Raw genomic sequence first — 19953 nt, 5'->3', positions numbered from 1 at the left:
CCCTGCGTGGTGTATGACCATGGGCCCGAGAACGCTCTCGAATAAAAATCCTCTTGCAAGTTGCAGCAAAAAAAAAAAAAAAAAAAAAAAAAAAAGAGTAAACAATTCATTTTATTAATATCCAAACACAAATAAAAACCCAACAATGAAAAATAGAACCCAACAAAACAATAAGGTATTTTCTATAAAGAAATAATATAAGCTTAGGTGGGGAACCTCATCTGGGTAGAACTCTGCAGATCATTCTCCTAACTATATGTCAACCTCAGGCAGAGGGAAAACAAAATCTGGTGTATCTATGGGCACAGTGTAAGACACAAATAATGGCCTGGCAGGTGAAACATCTGCAGCCTCATCTGCTGCTACATCTGCATGTGAGTGTGTATGAAATGAAGTGGGCAGATCTTGATCTAAAGTCGGAAGCAGCTCTATTGCAGCTTTTGGTTCAAAGGGATCCAGAACTGCACTTTTCACAAACTCGGTGTCCTCTTGGGATTGCTTGTCCCCCTGTGGCTCTGCCATAGAAGCTGGCCTCAGAGCCAGAGTGTTCTGCCTCCCAGAGACATACTGTTCTGGTGGATCTGGAGTTGTTGCACAACCTAAAGGCAGAAGGAGACAGGCTTTTAGTGGAGACAACCTAGCATGGGGGGAGTTTCCCAAAGATGCTGTTGATGGACACACAGGGCCTTTTCATGCTAGAGGATCCCCAGACCTCTCCTCTTACCTGACTGCAGTCCAGTCCTTGCATCATTTTAAACTCTTGAGAATACCCTGGTGAAACCCACCACCAAAAACCCCTCCTACCTTGCATAGCAGCCAACACCAGACCTTCTCACCTTCCTCAAGGTTAAGGGCGATAGACTCTTGATGCTTAAATATGGAGAGAGGCTCCCTGGCTTGGGTATCTACGTCTCCACAAGGCACATTGAGCCTCACATACTCCGTGAACTGACTCAAAACAGCCAGGTCTGGGGATTCATAAAAATCCTGGGGGAATTTCTGAAACCAGCCGAACAGAAAGCAGAATATGGCACTGGGGAAGAGAAGGTTGGAAGGAAGTTGAGTCAGAAGCCTGGCCTCAATTCTCAAGAAGGGCAGTATGCCCCATTAGACGAGGCAATGCCCAACAGCCTATGTACTAGGAGCATAGTTGTCAGGAGTGTGTGTCTGTGTGCACAGGACTCCAGACACTTTCTGTCCCTTGGAGGACATATGGGGCTATCGGGGTTGGGCTGTAGTGGGGATGGATTATCTCAGGGCCCTTTAGTTTCCTTCCATCCCTCTGACCTCAGAACTAAGGAGCCTATTGCTGCCCTCCATTTTTCTCCACCTGCAGGTGAAGTCTCAGCTACCATCCCACTGGGGGGAATCCCCAAAGCAGGGTACTTGGCATGTGTTTAGTCCTCAGCAAATGCCCTACCCGACTGTACAAATAGGCCCTTATCTCCCTCTTCCACTTCCAACTCCATAGATGGGCTCTTACCTGTCTCACCCCATACCCACACTTTTGCACCCATGGGCTCTTACCTCCCGGTCACCAGAAACCCACTCACCTCTTAGTTTTCTGGTCTTCAATGCAGTCAGGACGGAAGGATGCATACCTGTGGCATTTCATGAGGGTGTCACCCTAAGGCCTTGTGTCCCCAACCTACTAATAGATCTACCAGGAGCTACTTGAATCTGAACACTTTAGAAAGGAAACACAGATCCTGGGGTCTCTCCGCACTGTTCTGACTTCCATGCTGAGATCACAGGTCTTCAGAGATCCTCACACAATGGGGTGGAGGCCTAGCTGTCCCTGCCAGGGTTGTTGGTTGGTTCCAGGCTTCTTGTCCCCTACCACCCCAATCCTCAGGACCCTTCTCAGGTTCCATTGAATCTTTATATGTCAGATAAGCCCTAGAAACTTTTATACAAATGGCAAAGGAGCTCTTTCCTAGGCACAAGAAAGGGTGATGTTTTACATTCCATGGGGACAGTGCAAGACACAAACTAGAGCCCCCACCCCACAACCCTGAATGTGTCCAGGTCACTTTGCAGGTTCAGACCCAGGACGAACAACAACACTGCCAGGGTCCAATCGCACTTTTTCTATGGAAGCACAGAGTTCTGGAGAAGAGCAGAGCTCTCCTAACACCTATGTTGGCTACAGCCACTCACGTTTTCATCAGCAGGTCCAGCACCTCCCAGGTGGTAGCATACGTTCGGTACATGGCAACAAAAATGTCCAGACAGAGGTGGTCGCGGTTTTGAATAGCAGCTGGTATGTAGTCAATCATCTGTTGAACGTATTCTCGACTCTTGTAGTTGAATCTGGGGTGATTGGGCATAGAGTCTGGCTCCTGTTCATTTTCACAACAGACCTAGGAAGGCAGAAGGGTCTAAATGTGAACACTCTGAGAGACATCAGCAATCCATTACCGAAGAGTGATCAGTAAGCATAAAGAATGTCCCTTAGTGTCTCATGGGAACACACACCCAGGCAGGGACCTCAGGGAAGCACGGGGACAAACAAAAACGTTCCTGCTAAGGCTTTCCTGTGTTACCTTCAGCTCACTGCGGGAAGCATGCCTGAAGTGTGTCACAGGACGAATCAAACATCTCCAAAAGCGGCCAAGCCAACTCCTCTTGGCTTTTTTGTGGCCAGAGCTTCTACAAGTCTGGAAACAGCAGAACATCCTGTTCCCTCAAGGGCCTCCAGACAAGTAAGTCAGGAAAGGCTACTGCTGGCCTCTGGTTACCTGGTAACCAGCATTCAGAGTTCCATCTGGACTGTTAAGTAAGTAAGGTCACATCCTGTGTTCCCCAGCTGGAGCCCCTACTCAAAAGCTTTCTCTAGTGGTTACCAGTACCGCACATTGTTGTCCTCCTGTCTTCCATAGGTACAACAGGACACAGTGCCACCCATAAGGTCATGCCTCTACACTGTCCTGGGAAGCCTGGCTTCAGGGAGACCCTCAGCTGTGAGAAAGCAGGCCGAAGTTTCCAAACCATCCCCTCTGTACCACAAGCATCCCAGGAAGAAGCTGTTTCCTCTTAGGGTCTTCTCACTGACCTGACCTTCTCCCTGCAGATCATTCTAGCACGGGTTTCCTAGTATGTCATCCTATGTATATGATCACATATGCCCTATACCTGGGACATCTCCAAATAGAGTTACCAGAGGTAAAGGCGCACATAGGCACTTGTGCTCATTCACACACATGTACATGAAAGCAAAGGCATACACAAACACACAAACACACATACACACAGGCCCATGCCCAGGGGCACACAGAGCATCCTTTTACACATGAATAGGAGCATGTCAGTATAGAAAGGCCCCTCCAAGGTGACCATTAGGGTTATTTGGTGGAGGTTAGTGTGGGGACAACAAAATTTAGTCAAGTGTATGTATGTGATCATCTTTAATTGTGCCTTTCTCTTAGGGGAGTGGGTGGGGCTCCTCTCCTTTTCCATGTGTTCTAGTGTTTTCCCTTTTGGACTTCCACAGGCCTCAGTGTGCTGCTTCTGTGTTCCCCAGGCAATGGCTGACTGGGTTCTGGTTTGCAGGGTGTCCCATGCTGCTCACTATAACATTCCCTACCCTGAGGAAAAACTATGCACAAACATTGAGACTTTGGAAGGGTTTCCATATCCTATTTCTATGATGAGTGCTATAAAATAAATTTAAAGATCAATTTTTATTATAGAAGAAAAATGAGAACCATAATCTATCAATGCAAACACAGATGAAGGAGTAAGGAAAAAGAGAGAAATGTTTGTGGTTCCTAGATTTTAAGAAACATCAAAAAAATCATATTGGTATACACACCATGAATCACTCTTGGGAAGGAAACAAGATCAATGGAGTTCAATAGGGGTCAAGGGATGTATGTGAGGCCTGCCGAGTACAAATATTTATTTATATGACAATGGCCTCCTGTCCCACATTACCATGCACATGTACTTTTACATACTTAAGAATGTTTTGTTTCTTTGTAAAACTCTTATCATTTTACGTGAATGAGTGTGTCTCATTGGGGATTGGTGGAACTGTCTCCCAGGACACAGGGGACCAGCCAACCATATGAGGTCTCAAGGGCCCAAAGTCTTCCTAACTCGAGCCTGGCAAGGTATGCTATGCTGTCTGGCTACTGGGACAACTGTGGTCTGGCTTCCACACCATAGGGTGATGGAGACCCCACAGACGGCCTCTAAGAGCCCACCTTAGAAGGCATGGATAGAGCAGGACACTAACAAAAGCCCAACAGCCTCAGCGTGAGGGAAGCACAATGCACCTGGTCATAGGCAGTAGAAAGTTCTAGAAGAAATGGTCTTGTCAAGACTACTCTGGTTATACTAACAGAACCTGAAGTATTTTGTCTAGATAATATATGTTTTGTTTTGTTTTGTTTTGTTTTGTTTTTTAACTGAGGTATGCTCAATTGTTCTCCCAAGAAACTGCACAAATTCTCTCCCAGAAATAACGAGAGGAGGAATATGTGTCTTTAATAACAGGTTAATTGACACAAACAGGATGAGTTTCCCTGGACCTCTTCCCAAGGAGATGATGCGGCATCCTATGGCCACTAGAGGGCGGTGGTTGTCCATTGAGCACAAGTAGAACCTCTTAGACCTGTGTGCTAGCATCTCAGTGATATTTAAGACAAAGATGGGGATGGGGGTGACTACTACAGTGATCTCAACAGAGCAGGATTGGGGGCAGGAGCTTCATTCCTATCCCGTGTCCCCTTGATAGGCTGTGAAAAAACCATCAGAGAGTTTAGATTTACAGTTATCTAATTCTCTTCAGAGCAAGGTGCCCTGCCTCTGTGAAAGGTATCCCATCCCACCTCCTGCAGAAACATAAACTAAATCGGCCAAACCAACTGACAGAGTCCTTTTCTGGGGCAGAGGCTGTAGAGGGTAATTAATGGGAGTTCTTCAGAGGCTCATTTCCAGAAAGCTTTAGCTTTACCTAGAAGTGCTAGGAAAATATCCCATTTTCATGGACACCCAAGTCCCTTGTATATTCTGGGTGGCCCTGGATATGAGCTACTTTCGGAACTGTGTTGACATAGAGACCATAGTCACTTACACAGAGTAAAGCTGAGATGTCAGCTCCACTCTGGGTCCTCTTCTTTGCCCAGGGGAGCAAGGGGAGCCTGGGTGAACATCCCAGGGACAGTGTAAGGGCTGTTCTGAACTAGGAGGCCACCAGCTAAATATGCTTGTGTCCTGACACCCCAGCTCCTCAAAGATCAGCCTATGTTTCCCTGAAATCCACCTAAGGCCATATAGGCAGGTAAGCCTCCAAGGGTTGTTAGTTTCAGAGCCTGGGTCCTGGCAGCTGGATAATTTAGACAGTGGCCACCCATTCACCATGGACCTGTTAGACAGAAGTGAGAAGTAGAAAAAGCCTGGGTATGGTGATGAGTGCCTTTTTTCCAGTACTCAGGAACCTGACACAGTTCTATGCCTGTTAGTTCTACACAATGAGTTCTGGGAGAGTCAAGCTACATTTGGGAAAGACTTTCTCAAGATCAAACAAAACAAAACAAAACCAACCAAAAAAAACCAAGCAGTTGAAAGAAGATATAACTAAACTCAGCACACTGGGAAGAGGAACAAATAATGGGGTCCAAGGTCACTCCACCCCAACTTAGGGTCCTAGAATGAGGCTTCCTTTGCAATAGAAAGCAAGAAGTATGCCAAACTAAGCAGTCCTGTTTGATGGGAGGTTGGGCTCACACTGAGCAACCCAACCTCTCAGCCTGTGCATCCTGTGAGGTGATCTGGAGAGTGTCCATTACTGTGTGAGACTTTTCTGGGAGACAAGTTTCACCTACTGCCAGTGACAGTCGTCATCCTCAGCCCTCTGTCTGCAGAAAATTCCAGAAGGGATTCCAAATATTTCTGGTGTTTTTGCTTCCATTTCCCGGTATCTGATAGAAGGGGTGCAGTGTCTCTTTCGTGCAGTGTCTTCACATTCTCCAGGTCAGTTATATTTGCCCACTCTTTCTCTGTACAGCTGATTGAATGAAGATGCCCATGTCCACAACTAACAACATAATTGGAACTAAAGTGGGAGACAGGGTTAGTGTAAAATTAAATAATTTTAATGTAAATCTAGGTTAAAAATTCATCTGGCAGCTGTATTTCTTTACCTTCTGTAGTCCTCAACAACCACCCAGGGAAATCAGATTTATTAAAATACCCTTGAGACGAATATTGAGCAAATCTTACTCCATTCTAAACCTGCAAGCTCATGAGGATTCCTCCCAGAAAATATCTCCTCATTATTTGCAATTTTAGTCTTTTCTTGATCCACCTATCTCCTCTCAAACTTCCTGAACCTCACCTCATGGATCCATTCCTTCCCTTCCTGTCTCTTTCCCTACCCCTCCTAGAATAGGAAGTCCAACCTTATCCTCTCTATGGCTCTATATTGGCTCATTGGCTTTTATTGGCAAGGGAGAGAATGAATGAGAAGTAGTGTTTACACAAACTAGAGACAGGACTTTCTAAGAATAAACAGAACAGAGTTATGACCCCAGATAGTGGGATAGAGGGAACAGTGTTTGAAATGACAGAAGGGTAAACTTTACACAGGGTGAAAAATCATTATGCCTACAGGTGAGAGCACATTCATGGTCTTGCCAGGAAAACCTACACAAGAATCTTTGCTCTAGACTCTTTGGGTTTTAGCTATAGTTGAAAGGACTGCCACTATTGTGTCCATTTTGTTGTTGGCTGGGATACAGATCAAGCCATGAAGCACATGCTGGTTTCAAAACCTTAGCTTCCTCTAACCCAGCTTCTCAAGTACCAAGTCACATCTATGCTGACTAGTTTCTTGTCAACCTGACACAGCATCTGCGAGTTAGACTTGACAGTCATCAGGAAGAGTGCAGATCAGCCGAGGAATTGTTTAAACCAGGGTGGCTTTCAGGCAAGTCTGTCCTTTGTTCTTGATTATTGATTGACATGGGAGGGCCTAGCTAACTGTAGGATGTGCCATCATTGATCTCTTGGTTTGGGGTGGCATAAGAAATCAAGCTGAGTAGTCACATGGAGCAAGCAAGTAAGCAGCACTCACTCATGGCCTCTCACTCAGTTTCAGCACTGAGTTCCTGCCCTGGCTTCCCTCAGTGATGGACTGTGTTTGGGAAATGGAATTCAAACAAATCCTTTCCTCCCCAAGTTGGTGTTAGGCAGTGTTTTATCACAGCTATAGAAACCTAAGGAAGATAACAACGAATAAATATTTCTTTACCCCTAGAAGCCTAAGGAAGATAACTAATGGGCAAAGGCTTCTCTGCCCAGCAAGGTTTTCCCATGGTTGGTCCTCCATTTTCCTTGTGCAATAGTCTCTGGACACATGACAAATTCATCATCTTGTTTGATCTTCTTCGTCTGTCCCCACTGAAAAGAGATCTGTTCCATCTGGGATAATCCCACACTGGGGAACAGAGTGCCAGTTGTCAAATTGGCAGTGCAGGTAAAATTCTCCAGCCAGTTTTAAGGAGCCAAGAGTTATGGCAGGAATAGCTCTTAGGTCAGGCCTACCTGAAGTCTGTTCCTGGATTAGAGTCTGTCTGTCCTGTGGGTGATGTGATACCATCTCAAATGCTCCTAAGCTTCTTTTTCCTTATGATGCCTTTCCTCATAATGGTAACAGACTTCAGTTAAAAATCTCTCAAACAAATGACAGCAGCTTCATTTATTTAATTTCTTTCCATTCCTGTCAGTATGGTGTTGCCAGTATGTCTATGTGCTGTGTGCATGCAGTTCCTGTAGAAGTCATTAGAGCATATGGGATTCCTTGAACTGGATTATGTCAGGCTGTGAGCCTTCATGTATATACTGAGAACTGAACCTGGGGTCCTTGAAGAGCAGTGTTCCCAACCCCTGAGCTATCTCTCCAACTCCAAAGTGCAATGATTTAGAGAATACTGCTGGTGTCCTCCTTAGGTGTCCAGAACCTTTCAATTCTTAAAAGGCCATATTTGAGTGCACAATGTGAGGCCATGATAGGTTACCTCTGCTTAGAGATTCATGGTACTTTTGTGAAACCTTACAAACTTAGTGCTGGTGACAGGTAGACTTTTACAATATAAATGTTTCATCCTGTATATGAACTAGCATAGTACTACATTGTCAAGGAGAGTAGATATAGAGAGTACAACCTGATTGGCAGTTTTATCTCTGAATGGCATTGATGAAGAATACCAGAAATGTCCAGAAATCTCCTATAGCCTCAGATTTTTCAAACCTTACTTCAATGAGTTTCTTAAATGCTTTAATGTCCCTTCTAGGCCATCATGCACCAAAGGTCATGAAAAGGAAAAATGAGTAGGGCAAAGGGGAATAGGAACCTCTTTAGTAAATTATTTGGGGGCGATTCCAATCTTCCATGTCTGGATAGCAACAGTTGAGCTCACAAGAATCAGCAGTGGTAGTTCTTGGCAGGGCCTCACGGTTTCTTCTGGATTAATGAGCCAATGTGCCTGAGTTCTTGGAAGTGGCAAGAAGTCTCTGGAATATCAGGAGAAGTTCTTTTGTGTGTTTCTCTCTATGAAGTCATAAAAAATTAATCAGGGGAGAAGGCAAGGTGAACTTATGCCACAGCGCCCTCTACTGTCAGTTGTGGTTCATTTATCCCTTTCCAAACATCAGGTGTCTGTCAAGTATTTGCTGTAGTAAAACATCACATGCCCTTAGCCAGGCAGTCTCCAGAAAAGAATCACATGTCTGCCTCAGCAAAATATCCTCATAAAACAGTGTCCAGAAACACATCACATGACAAAACTGAGTCCTCAATGAAACCAGAAATATCAACTTAGCACTTCACTGGCCCTTTGGTGTGTTGGAGTCCAGATATAATGAAGATTTTTATATATTCATGAAATAGCACTCATTGGTTTCTTAGCATTACTTACACAGAACCATATAAACTTGTGCAGAACATACAAAGTTCAGAAACAGAGCTGAACACCCTGCTAGTCACTCAGCCATAGGTTATTAAAGCAATTCCTTATAAAGTGGTCATTTCCAAGACCTCAACAACAGATAGTTAAACAAACCCTGATAAGGTAATTCATAGTGAGCCAAATGCCTTAATATGTCTGTGAAAAACTTAAGCAGTTAATTGGGTTTTCTGATTTTTTATGTTATTTTTATTCTCTCTCTCTCTCTCTCTCTCTCTCTCTCTCTCTCTCTCTCTCTCTCTCTCTTTCTCTCTCTCTGTGCCTCTGTGTGTGTGTGTGTGTGTGTGCATGCACATGTGTATACTGTGTGGGCCTGAGGGAAGCTTCAGGTGTCATATCTCTGATACTATTTTTGGAATTTTCTGAAGAAACAGTAATCGGTAACAAAACCCAGAAACTTCTTCCTGCTAAGAAGTGAAGCATTAGTTTTCTAAACAGAGACTGAAAAAAATAAAATAAACTTCATAGAAGTCAGAAAGTATTTGAATAGTTTTTGAACACTAATTAAAATTACCATATATCAAACATCAAATAATTAATAAAAACAAAGAATAACAATTAGTTAAAAATTGATATTGTTTAACATGCATCCAAAATTATTGATATTAAGAAATCATCAGCTATAAATTAATATTTCATTGATGGTTATTAAAGGTTTGCAGAGGATTAATTGATAACCAATAGTTATATATTAATGTTAATTAATACTAAATTAATACTTAATTATTACTTAACAATTAAAGTCAAATAATACTTAATTGTTTGACAAACAAAATTGTTTATTTATGTGAACTAATTAAATGTTAGCCAATAAAACTAAATTAATATTAGCCAATTAAAGTTATTTATTAATGTTAACTAATACTTAATTATTACTTAATGATTATTTAATACTTAATGTTAATAAATGCAGAATTCTTAGCCTGCAGTTAATTATTAATAACTAATAACTATTAATTGTTAATAATTTTGGGAAATTAACTTTCTTAAGTAGTAATTGCTGTTACTAATGTTCATAAATGGTCAAATATAATGATTAATTGATGCATTACTGATTAGTTAATCAATCCAAATTTTTAATTAACAACTATTAATTAACAATGAAAGATTAATTTATACTTAAGTATTAGCCAATGGACAATTATTAAATGTTGTTAATGCTGATTATTTATTATCAATTAATAATTGTTTGTTGGTTAATGATTAGTGGATTGTTGTTGTTGTTCTTGTTGTTGTTACTCTTTCATGTGGAGAGACAACTCAAAGGAACTGCTGCTATTGCAGAGGACCTAGGCTCTGTTCCCAGCAACCACACAGCAGCTCACACCCAGCTGGAACTCTGGTTCCATAGGATCAGTTGCCATCTTCTGGCCTCTGTGGGCACTACATGAATGTGGTGCTTAGACATACATGAAGGCAAAACATCATAGTAGGTCACATTAAAACTGAGATGTATCCAATTGGGGTGCAGACAACGTCATGCTGGTAGGAAATATTAAAGGCTTTTAAGAAGACTAAAACACAGGGAAATTGAAGTCTCTCTGGGGAACATTTAGAAGAACAGAAAATGAAGACAAGGATAAACAAAAAAATACATTAGGGACCTGGGGGAAAATACGAAAGAAGTCATGAAAGCCAACTACTCTTTTTTAGGGGGAAATGAATAAAGTCAGAACTCTGACAACACTGGTAAGAAAGTAAAATTATGAATTAAAAGGAAGAATTTTGTTTAATACCTCCTAGACATTAAAAGACAAACAAAAAAAAAATGTCTGGGCATGGTGGTGAATGCCTTTAACCACAGCACTCAGGAGGCATAGGCAAGAGGATTGCTATGACTTTGAGACCAGATAGATCTACATAGAGAGTCCCAGGCTAGTCAGGTCTACACAGTGAGACCCTTTCTCAAGAGCAGAAAATCAGTTTATGACAAAGTTTGCAAATTCTCATGAAAAGAATGGAGTCTCAGCACACAACACACTCCATTAAAACTGAGACCATCATAAACTGTGTTGGTCACATTGACTATGGAAATTGCTTTGAGCAAGGCCAGACTCACCCTCCAGGCCTAGAGAGAGAAAATCCTGAGAAGAAAGTAAAGAGCAGAGTGTATGTCTCAATGGTGTCTCAGACAGGGTAGTGACCTGGTGGGGATCTGCAGAAATATAACTTAAAAAGCAGCCTTGAAGCTCACCAAGTCACTCAAGGTGCTTGGTGTGTAGCTGGAACACTCTGTCCTAACACAGTGCTGGAGGATTGGCTGAGGCTCTCACCAGGGTCTGCCATTGTTGGGTAGAAGTCTCAAGCTGGTTTCACAGACCTGTCTCACATCTCCATGCTTACAGAAATGCATCATGCTGTCCTCTCACTGTCATGGAGAAGTTTAACCATGTCTGCTCACAATGGAACAGTGTGATCTTAGATCTTGGTGCCATTTGCAATCTGAGAAGAGTGAGTCGGTGGCCGGCCCTGGACAGCACTGCTGATGAAGTGACTATTTTAGTGCATTATCTAGGGACCTCAGTATTCATCAGAGAAGACAGTTCAGATATGGATTTTAGTCAAAGAGTTTTATTCTCTATTGGCTGGCTGTTGACCAAACTGGGTATCTGGTATCCCAGTGTAGCCCCACGCCTTTCTCGGTGTGAGCTTTAAAGCACACAAATGACATCTTGGGCTGACATACTTCAGTTAGAAAGAAGAGTTAGCCAGAATTAGAATTATAGAAGTCAAAAGCAAGTTGAGTACAGAGACTTTCTCAGAACTTTGGACTTTGATGGATTTAGACCTTTGTTTTAAGCTGGTGGTCGCTCTGTGTATATGTTGAGCCTTACGGCCGGAATGGAACTCTCATCATGGAATCAGTTGTGCTAAGGTCTGAAGCCCTGCTACAACCAGGATGTATTTGGGCTGCCTTCATCTCTATGTTTGGTGCTAATGGATTTTAAACTGCAAGTTGAGACACTGAAAGTTTTTGTTTCAACTGGTTGTTGTTTTATCAATAAAGATGCCAGTGGCCAATGGCTGGGTACTGGGTGGGACACTTAGAGTTGTGAGGATAGGATGGAGAGAGAATCAAGTGGATGGGAGAAGAAGAAGGGAATGCAGTACAGCAGGAGATAAAGCCAACCAGCCATGTGAGTTTTTGAGTAAAGGACCACTGGCCACAAACCCACTAAACCTGGGGTCACAGTGGAAAGTTTAGGAGTGCCCAACCTTTGAACTAGTCAAGGCATTTTAATATTAACCATCTGAGTGTCCGAGATGGCTCCTGTGTACAAGCTTGAGTTCTGCTGGGAGCACGAAGCTGTGCAGCCAAAAACTCACAGAAACATCTCTGCAGTGGATCAGGAATAGGAGCTCATGTTAGTACTACTGTTGAAACTTCATTTCCCCAAATACAGGTAAAACTATAATGTGGACAAATATGAACAAGTCCTATCAGAGCATCTAACTCCTATGTCTCCAGGTTGGAGAATTCCTGCTCCATCAGTAGCAGCTGGTGGATTCCAAGAGGCACATAATGAAAAGAACCACAAATCCTGCCTGTGTTGCCATCCCTGTGGGAGGGTTCCACTCTCTTCACTGATGTGGGGAATTGCAGCTAACTTCATGAGGGACTCTCCTAAATCAGAGAATTCTGTGTTCCTTCGGAGACCCTCCAACTGCTTGTGGGGAACAGGATAAGGACAACTTTTCAAGATTCCCTTCCCTAGTCAAGCCAACTAGGGATGCAGGGAAGGGTTTGTTTGATGCAGAGGAAATGTCAGAAAAAGAGGGAGTCCAAAGATTTTAAAAGTGAACCTAGGACCTTGCCAAATCATAATGGAAATGATGAGAGAGAGAAACACAGCTCTGACTTTAAAAACCAGCTTTCAGAAAGTCAGACAGACACTGCAGGACCTCATGGTGGCTTGAGTTGTGGGGACTGTGCTGGGTGTGGGTAGAGGAGGAGATATAGGCTCCTTTAAAGTACATTACAGCCAGCAATTGCTGGCTCAAGACTTTAATCACAGAATGTGGGAGTAGAGGTGGGCAACTTCTGAGTTCAAGGCCAGCCTGGTCTAAAGAGTGAGTTCCGGGTAAACCAGGGTTATACTGAGAAACCCTGTCTAGAAAAAAAGATAATAATAATAAAACAAAACAGAAAAAAAAGTACATTATGTTTTGGTGAATTAGGTTCTTATTGGTGCTAGCTAGTTCCCTGAACTACCAAACTGGTTAAACCATTTAAGGAAAAAAACAGGGCATGTCTCCACCTAGAGGGAGATACCATTTTTTTTTACTTTAAACTGTTTTGGTTTTTTATTTTTATAATTATATTTTTGTATGTATGGGTATATTTAAGCTAATCTGGGTTATCAATGTAACTGCATCTCTAATCGATTAACACCAATGCAGTCAGGCACAATTGAGGGATTTTATTGATTAGCTCATTTGAGTTGGGGAAAATAAACTTACATTTCCAACACACAGGTTCTGGTGGCAACCCAGACAAACGAACATGGAAAAAGGAAGGTTTTGGTTTTAGCCTGCTTGCCCTTCCTCTCTCTGGAGTTAGACTCTGCTTTGGGATTTCAATGGAGACTCTCTAGGAATTGCCAAGGACTTCAGCACTAGATAGGGATGAGAGAAATAAACAGTATTGTAGATTATGCAGCCACCACATCCTTGGACTTTCCATAAGAAGAGAGCCTTTGTTGGGATACCTGTAACACAGCCTGTGAAACACCATAATAGAGCTTTTTAATAAATGTTTATACTTTTGAGCATGTATGGCATGTGAGTGTGAATATGTGTGTGTGTGTGTGTGTGTGTGTGTGTGTGTGTGTGTGTGTGTGTGTTCCACTCTTGTAGTTCTGTTCCTTAGAGAGGCCTGAGGAAGGCAGGGGTTTTTGTCTACATATATGTCTGTGCAGTAAGTGCAGACAGTGTCTGAAGGGGCCAGAAAAGGGTGACAGATCGCATGTGCAATTAGAGTTAACATGTGGTTTTGAGCCATAGTCTGGATGCTAGTTATCAAACCCAGGTCCTCCACAAAAACTGCCGCTGTTTTTAAGCATTAAGCCATCTCTCCAGCCCATCTTTATGTTTCACAATATATTTCTAGAGTTCAGTTAGTGTGGTGGTTTGAGTGATGATGGCCCCCATAGGCTCATATAGTTGAATGACTTGGTCCCTAGTTGGTGAAAAGGTTTTGAGAAGGATTTAGAGGTGTGTCTTTGTTAGAGCAAGGGTTTCAATTCCAGTAAACTTTGAGGTCTCAGAGGCCCATACTAGGCCCAACAACCTCTCTCCCTCCCTGATGTCTGCTTATGGATCAGATGTAAGCTCTCAGCCACTGATCCTGCACTATGCTGCCTACCTGTTGCCTAACATGGTAGTCAAGGACTCACACCTTGAAACTCTAAGCAAGCTGCCAGCTAAAACCTTTTTTTATCTTTTTTGTCATAATGAAGACTTTACTGAAAACACAAAACAGGCGAACCAAGGATTACAGAAAAGGAATGTGGACACATAGCAAAACAAAACCAAACAAAAAGAGAGGGGATGGGCCAGCTTTGGTGGCTCATGCCTTTAATCCCAGCACTTGGGAGGCAGAGGCAGGTGGATTTCTGAGTTCAAGGGCAGCCTGGTCTACAGAGTGAGTTCCAGGACAGCCAGGGCTACAGAGAAACCCTGTCTTGAAAAACCAAACAATGGGTCCGGGTGTAGGGAGGAGGAGAGAGAGCTGGATGGTAGTTGGGGAGAGAGGTTGGGTTTTTTTGTTTTGTTTTGTTTTGTTTTCTTCTTCCTGTTTCTTTAAAAAGGCAACACAAGGAAAAATACATGCAATAGGCAACCAACATTTGTTCCCAAGTAGAAACATAAATAGGGCAGAATCCAAAACTCCAGTTCTCTTTTCAAAAAGAAAGGGGAAAAAAAAAGGGGGGGGGGAGGAAAGGAAAGGCAGAGCATGTGGCTGTGCGCCACTTAGAGCCCCTACTCAGAGGTACAAAGGAGCACCCTAGCATGGACTGGAGGTACAGAGGCGGCGAGAGCGCGGGCATCCTGTGTGAGGGGTCCCCATTCAGAGTTAAGGGGGTCCGACTCGTGCAATCCAGAAACCTCATCTCCAACTGCCACCACAACGATTCCACGCATGCGCCATGCACTACAGCTCAGTATGCCTGGATCTTGTGCTGGGGTCAGCAACTGGCAGCCTGTGTCAATGTGGCTGAGGACTTTCTGTTTGAGCTGTCTCTCCTGCTCCCGCAGCAGGCTGGTGGTGGATGCCAGCTCAGTGTTCTGGCATTGAGGGTCTTGACTTTCTCCTCCAGATGCGAGATATGCTCCACCTGGCGTTTGTGGCATTTTTGAGGCAGCAGTGCAGATGCGAAACCTCTTGTGACCCGCCTTGATGCGTTACTGCATGTCCAAGCAGATGCGTGACAGCAGAGGGCTCTCGCCAAAGCTTGGCACATCTGGCATGGTCTGAGGCTCCTCCTTGAGCACAGCAAGGAGCAGTGGATGCTGAGATGGCCACAGCCTTGAGCGTCCCTTGGCAGTGAGAAGGAAACTGGCTCCACAGTGAAGTCTATGGTGGCCACGCGCCCCACAGTGCCCAGCACCAACAGCGAAACTGCTCAGGTTGGCATAGACCTGGGTCTCCGTGGCCCCGGGGTTGGACAGCAGGTCGGTGGGCACGGGGTGGGGGGTGGGGGGGGGCGGGAGCCCCTGAAGGGCCGCGGTGTCCACACCCAGCTGGCTCTACTTGTGCAGGTCCTCCAGGGGCTTGATGAAGCCCTTGGGGAACTCCTCCTTCTAGCTGGCTGACACCATCAGATAGAGGAACTGCTTAATGGTCCGGGTAGTGGACACCAGCCCGTTGGACTGGATGATCAGCCTCTCCAGCTGCAGTGACGCGAGTTTGAGCAGACCATGAGCCAGTGAGCCAGCAGAACTTCTGGGGCGACAAATGGGCTCAGCAAAGAAGGTGCAGTGGCCTACCCTGGTTTCAATCCGTCTGCTCCCTGCTCCACCAGGCACCCCAGGGAAAGCATAGCCCAGAGGCATGAAGCCACCACCCCCTGGGAAACCAGTAACACCAGTGAGGCTCCACACACCCTCAGCTAGGCCACTAAGTGCCTCCTAGCCATTGAAGAGCTTTTCCATCCCCACCTCCCCTCTGAGCTCTGCTCCTAGGAGGGGGGCCACAACCTCCTGGGGTGACCAGTATGCCCTCCAACCATTGCCCATCCTGTACAGACCTGCTTAGATGCCACACTCTCTCGCTTTCTTTTATAAGTTTGCCTTTGTCATGGAGTCTCTTTACAGCATTAAAAATAATTGGCTAAGACAGACCTACTAAAACCTTGCAAGGAAAGAACAGAATCCCTCTGTACACTGTCTCTACCCTGCACATTGCTCTATCCAGCTATCTTGAGAAGGCCTTTCTAGTTAACACAGCCAATGACTGACACATGGGATGTAATTACCCAAAGAATTTTGTGACATTGGGTTCCACTCTTGCTGTTGTGCATCTGTGGTCCTTAAACATATATCCCTTACAAAACACAGTTTTCTTTCTTTCTTTCTCTCCTTCTTTCTTTAATTTTCAAAAAGTATCCTGCAAACAAATTCTACCATCTGAAGGAGCTCCTCTGTGCTATCCTTCTTGCAGACTGGGGACCAGGTGTTCAAGCACAGGAGCCAAAAGGGCAACATTTCCCATGCAAACCATTACACACACAAAATAGCCCCACAGGATGAACCAATGAGTTTGTGCACATTAGTTACAGGAGTATAGGAGAAGGAAGAGTCACTGGGCAGGGAGTCCTTGAGACAGACACATCACTAAACAGCCCATCACAGCCTAGATACAGACTCACATAAACAGCAATCATGGAGTTCTTTCCCTGTCAGGCAGCTAACCAAGTCAGGGTCACCTTCTCATCAGTACTTTAACTACTTCCATAACCTTGGGCACAGTGAGGAGAATGAATCTTGTTCCAGTTCTAAGCTGAGCAGTAACTGTATTACTAAGAGGTCTCAGGAGGCACATGAGAAAGATCTTATACATGTGTCAGCCACCCACTTAATGCTTCCCTCTTCACTGCAAAGTCTTCCCAGAGCCTGCTCCTGGGCCCCACCCTCTCATCAACCCCTTCCTTATGTTCTCCCTTTCTGTGTAGAGCCCATGTCCTCTGTGTAGTCTTTTAACCCAGGTGTCCACAAATGTATCTTCAGGGGCACGTCATCCAATGATCCAAGCAGCTCCTGGGCTGGAGAACACTCTGCAAGAAGGATAAACAAGTTTGTATTTCTCAGGATCACAGTACACACCTATAAGTCCACCATTGAGGGCAGTGGTTCTCGACCTTCCTATTGTTGTGACTCTTCAACACAGTTCTTGCTGCTGTGGTGATCCTAGCATATATTCTTTGCACTGATATCTTATAACTCTAATATTGCCATTCTTATTAATCATAATGTGTATATATACAAAAACACATTTGACCCATAGGTTGAACTCCACTGATTTAAGGGATTGAAATGGAAGGATCTGTAGTTCAAGGGCAGCACAATGGGAGGATCTGTACATCAAGGGCAGCACAAACTGCAGGGTGAGCTCCAAACCAGCCAGAACTCCATAGTGAGACTCTGTGAACACTGCATTCCAGGATTATTTGCTGTGTGCTCATCTATGCTCTGCTTCCAGATCCATCGACACTTCTTCCTTCCTGACAGTTGATCACAGCTAGAAATAGCTGCTTAAGGTGTTATTCAAAACTGGCCTTGACCTAGTTGTGAGTGTATGTGTGTGTGGGTGTGTGTGTGAGTGATTGTGTGATGGCCTCTATAAGCTTGGCCAAGGGGGTAGCACTATTAGAAGGTGTGGCCTTGTTGGAGTAGGTGTGCCACCATGGGTGTGGGATTTTAGACCCTCATCCTAGTTGCCTCAAGGTGAGTATTCTGCTAGCACCGTTCAGATGAAGAGGTAGAATTCTCAGCTCCCCCTGCACCATGCCTGCCTGGATGCTGCCATGCTCCTGCTTTGATTATAATTGACTGAACTGATGAAATTATGAGCAAGCTCCAGATAAATATTCTTTATAAGAGTTGCCTTAGGCCTGGAGAGATGACTCAGTGGTTAAGAGCACTGACTGCTCTTCCAGAGGTCATGAGTTCAATTCCCAGCAACCACATGGTGGCTCACAACAATGTGTAATGGGATGCCCTGTTCTGGAGTGTCTGAAGATAGCTACAGTGTACTCACATATAAAAAATAAATAAATCTTAAAAAAAAAATGTTGCCCAGGTCAAGGTATCTGTTCACAGCAGTCAACCCCTAAGACAGTGTGTGTTTTCGTGTGTGTTTGTGTTTTTGTGTTTGTAAATATGTGTGTACATGTGGTTTATGTATGTGTACATGTGGTTCATGTCTGGTATGGTTATGTATGTGTGCATGTGTTTTTGTGTTCATGTACATATCTATGTGGGTGGAAGCAGCAATTTGACATTAGGATTCTTCCTCAACCACTCTACTCTTAGTTTACTTTGACCGATGTGCTCTCTCAGTCCTGTGCTCACCAAAGTATAAAACTGGCTGAGCAATGAGCTAGGGGACATGTCTATCCTAGGGTGATTTAGTTTTGTTTTTATTGCTGTCTTAGAACACTGACCAAAAACAATCTGGAAAAGCCAACATTGATCTTATCCAACAGGTTACTGTCCAGCATGAAGGGAAGGCGAGGCAGAAACTCAGGCAGAAAGCAAAGGCAGGAACAGAAGCAAAGGCCATGGGATACCAATGCTTACTGCCTTGCTCAAACTTTCTCAGACCACTCCAAACCACCAGTCCATGGGTGACACTGCCCACAGTAGCCTGGACCTTCCCTCATAGAGGATTAATGAAAAGAATGCTTCAGAGAGTTGCTTACAGGCCAATCTGATGGTGACAGTTTCCCAATTTTCCTTCTGAGTTTCTGCTACCTTGTATCAAGTTGAAAGCAAACAGAACCCCATCACATAGGGTATCCTATGCAAGACTACACCATTGTTTCTGTGGATGCTGGGAATCAGAACTCAGGTCCTTACACTTTCTCAGCAGGTGCCATACTGAGAGCCACCTTCCTATCCTGATAAGTGCTATTTGGTGGGTCCCTCAGATCTGCTTAGGGACTTTCACAAAAGCATTCCCTGCTGTCCACAGTAATTATTTGGAAAGTGCAGCTGATTTCTATGCCTCCAATTTGAAATGGTAGCATGCTTTAATCTGTGACCCTGCCCTTTCTGCACCTGTGGAATTCTTGTCTTTTTTTTTTTTTTTAACCTGGATGCTCTAATGTCTGCTGTATGTCCTACCCATTGTTTACACGTCTTTAAATATTTCTGGAGAGGACATCAAACACTGTGGAGAGCAGGAGAGAAGGCAATAACAGAGTCTATGCCTGTGCTGATGGCCATGCCTACTGATTTTCCTGCACAACAGGCTTATCTGCTGTCCTTCCTGTGCATGGCCACTGTGGAGTTGTGGAGAGCTCATTTCAGTTCATATGGAGGAGTGTTTCCTTTGTGGGGTTGTTGGGTTTGCTTGCTAGCTCTAATAATATTCCCAGAGATTCTCTACACACATTGGTAATGGACGATGTCACCTTTCCTCGTGTGATGATGACAGCTAGACCACCTGCCACTATCACTTCTAGCTACAGCTCCTTCTCAACACTCTGTGCTAGACAGGCTTCCATTGTTCACCCAGAAAGCCTGTCTCCAACCTGCAGCCCTCAGTCTCCAGTCCTCAGAGACACTGGAAATCCCACCCAGCTCAGGGGCTACATGAAGTGTACAGCTAGATTCTTGATGAGACTGGGACTAGCCTGGTATATATAACTTTTCCTGAGCCAAATACGTAGGTGGCCAATGATGTGATGTGTGTGGGGGGGGTCCTTTAGCATCAAAGCCCACATGAGAGGACCTATGCCCTGGAAGGGACATGTAT

The 19953-nt window shown here is 44.2% G+C and overlaps 1 protein-coding gene and 1 pseudogene across 2 annotated transcripts; both read right to left on the bottom strand.

The window, feature by feature from the left end:
• Window positions 1-215: 215 nt before the first annotated feature.
• LOC147003299 (ral guanine nucleotide dissociation stimulator-like) lies at window positions 216-2687 on the bottom strand. 2 transcript variants are annotated; one of them, XM_085841843.1, is made up of 5 exons: window positions 2547-2687; window positions 2161-2363; window positions 1554-1601; window positions 837-1033; window positions 216-599 (listed from the first exon to the last, which is right to left on the bottom strand). In XM_085841843.1, exons 1-5 carry the CDS (start codon window positions 2676-2678, stop codon window positions 253-255), a joined length of 927 nt encoding a protein of 308 aa, XP_085697969.1. In that variant the 5' UTR covers window positions 2679-2687; the 3' UTR covers window positions 216-252. The 2 variants fall into 2 exon arrangements, with proteins under 2 accessions (XP_085697969.1, XP_085697970.1); XM_085841844.1 differs by lacking the exon at window positions 1554-1601.
• A 12267-nt stretch (window positions 2688-14954) lies between these two features.
• LOC147003298 (transcription factor JunD-like) lies at window positions 14955-16062 on the bottom strand (annotated as a pseudogene).
• Between the last annotated feature and the right edge of the window lie 3891 nt (window positions 16063-19953).

Source organism: Mus caroli, unplaced genomic scaffold (assembly GCF_978045245.1).
Source record: "Mus caroli unplaced genomic scaffold, Mus_caroli_1 scaffold_8, whole genome shotgun sequence".
In the NCBI taxonomy this organism is placed as follows: Eukaryota; Metazoa; Chordata; class Mammalia; order Rodentia; family Muridae; genus Mus; species Mus caroli.
Note: the sequence above shows the minus strand (reverse complement) of the source record. Positions and strands in the feature narration are given on the sequence as shown.

Excerpts from the sequence above, each read along its gene's own strand:
- LOC147003299 (XM_085841843.1), bottom strand. The coding sequence starts at position 2,678 with ATGTTCTGCTGTTTCCAGACTTGTAGAAGCTCTGGCCACAAAAAAGCC. Across the intron at positions 2,364-2,546 it reads CTTCCCGCAGTGAGCTGAAG|GTCTGTTGTGAAAATGAACA; the intron begins GTAACACAGGAA and ends CTGCCTTCCTAG. Across the intron at positions 600-836 it reads CGCCCTTAACCTTGAGGAAG|GTTGTGCAACAACTCCAGAT; the intron begins GTGAGAAGGTCT and ends TTCTGCCTTTAG.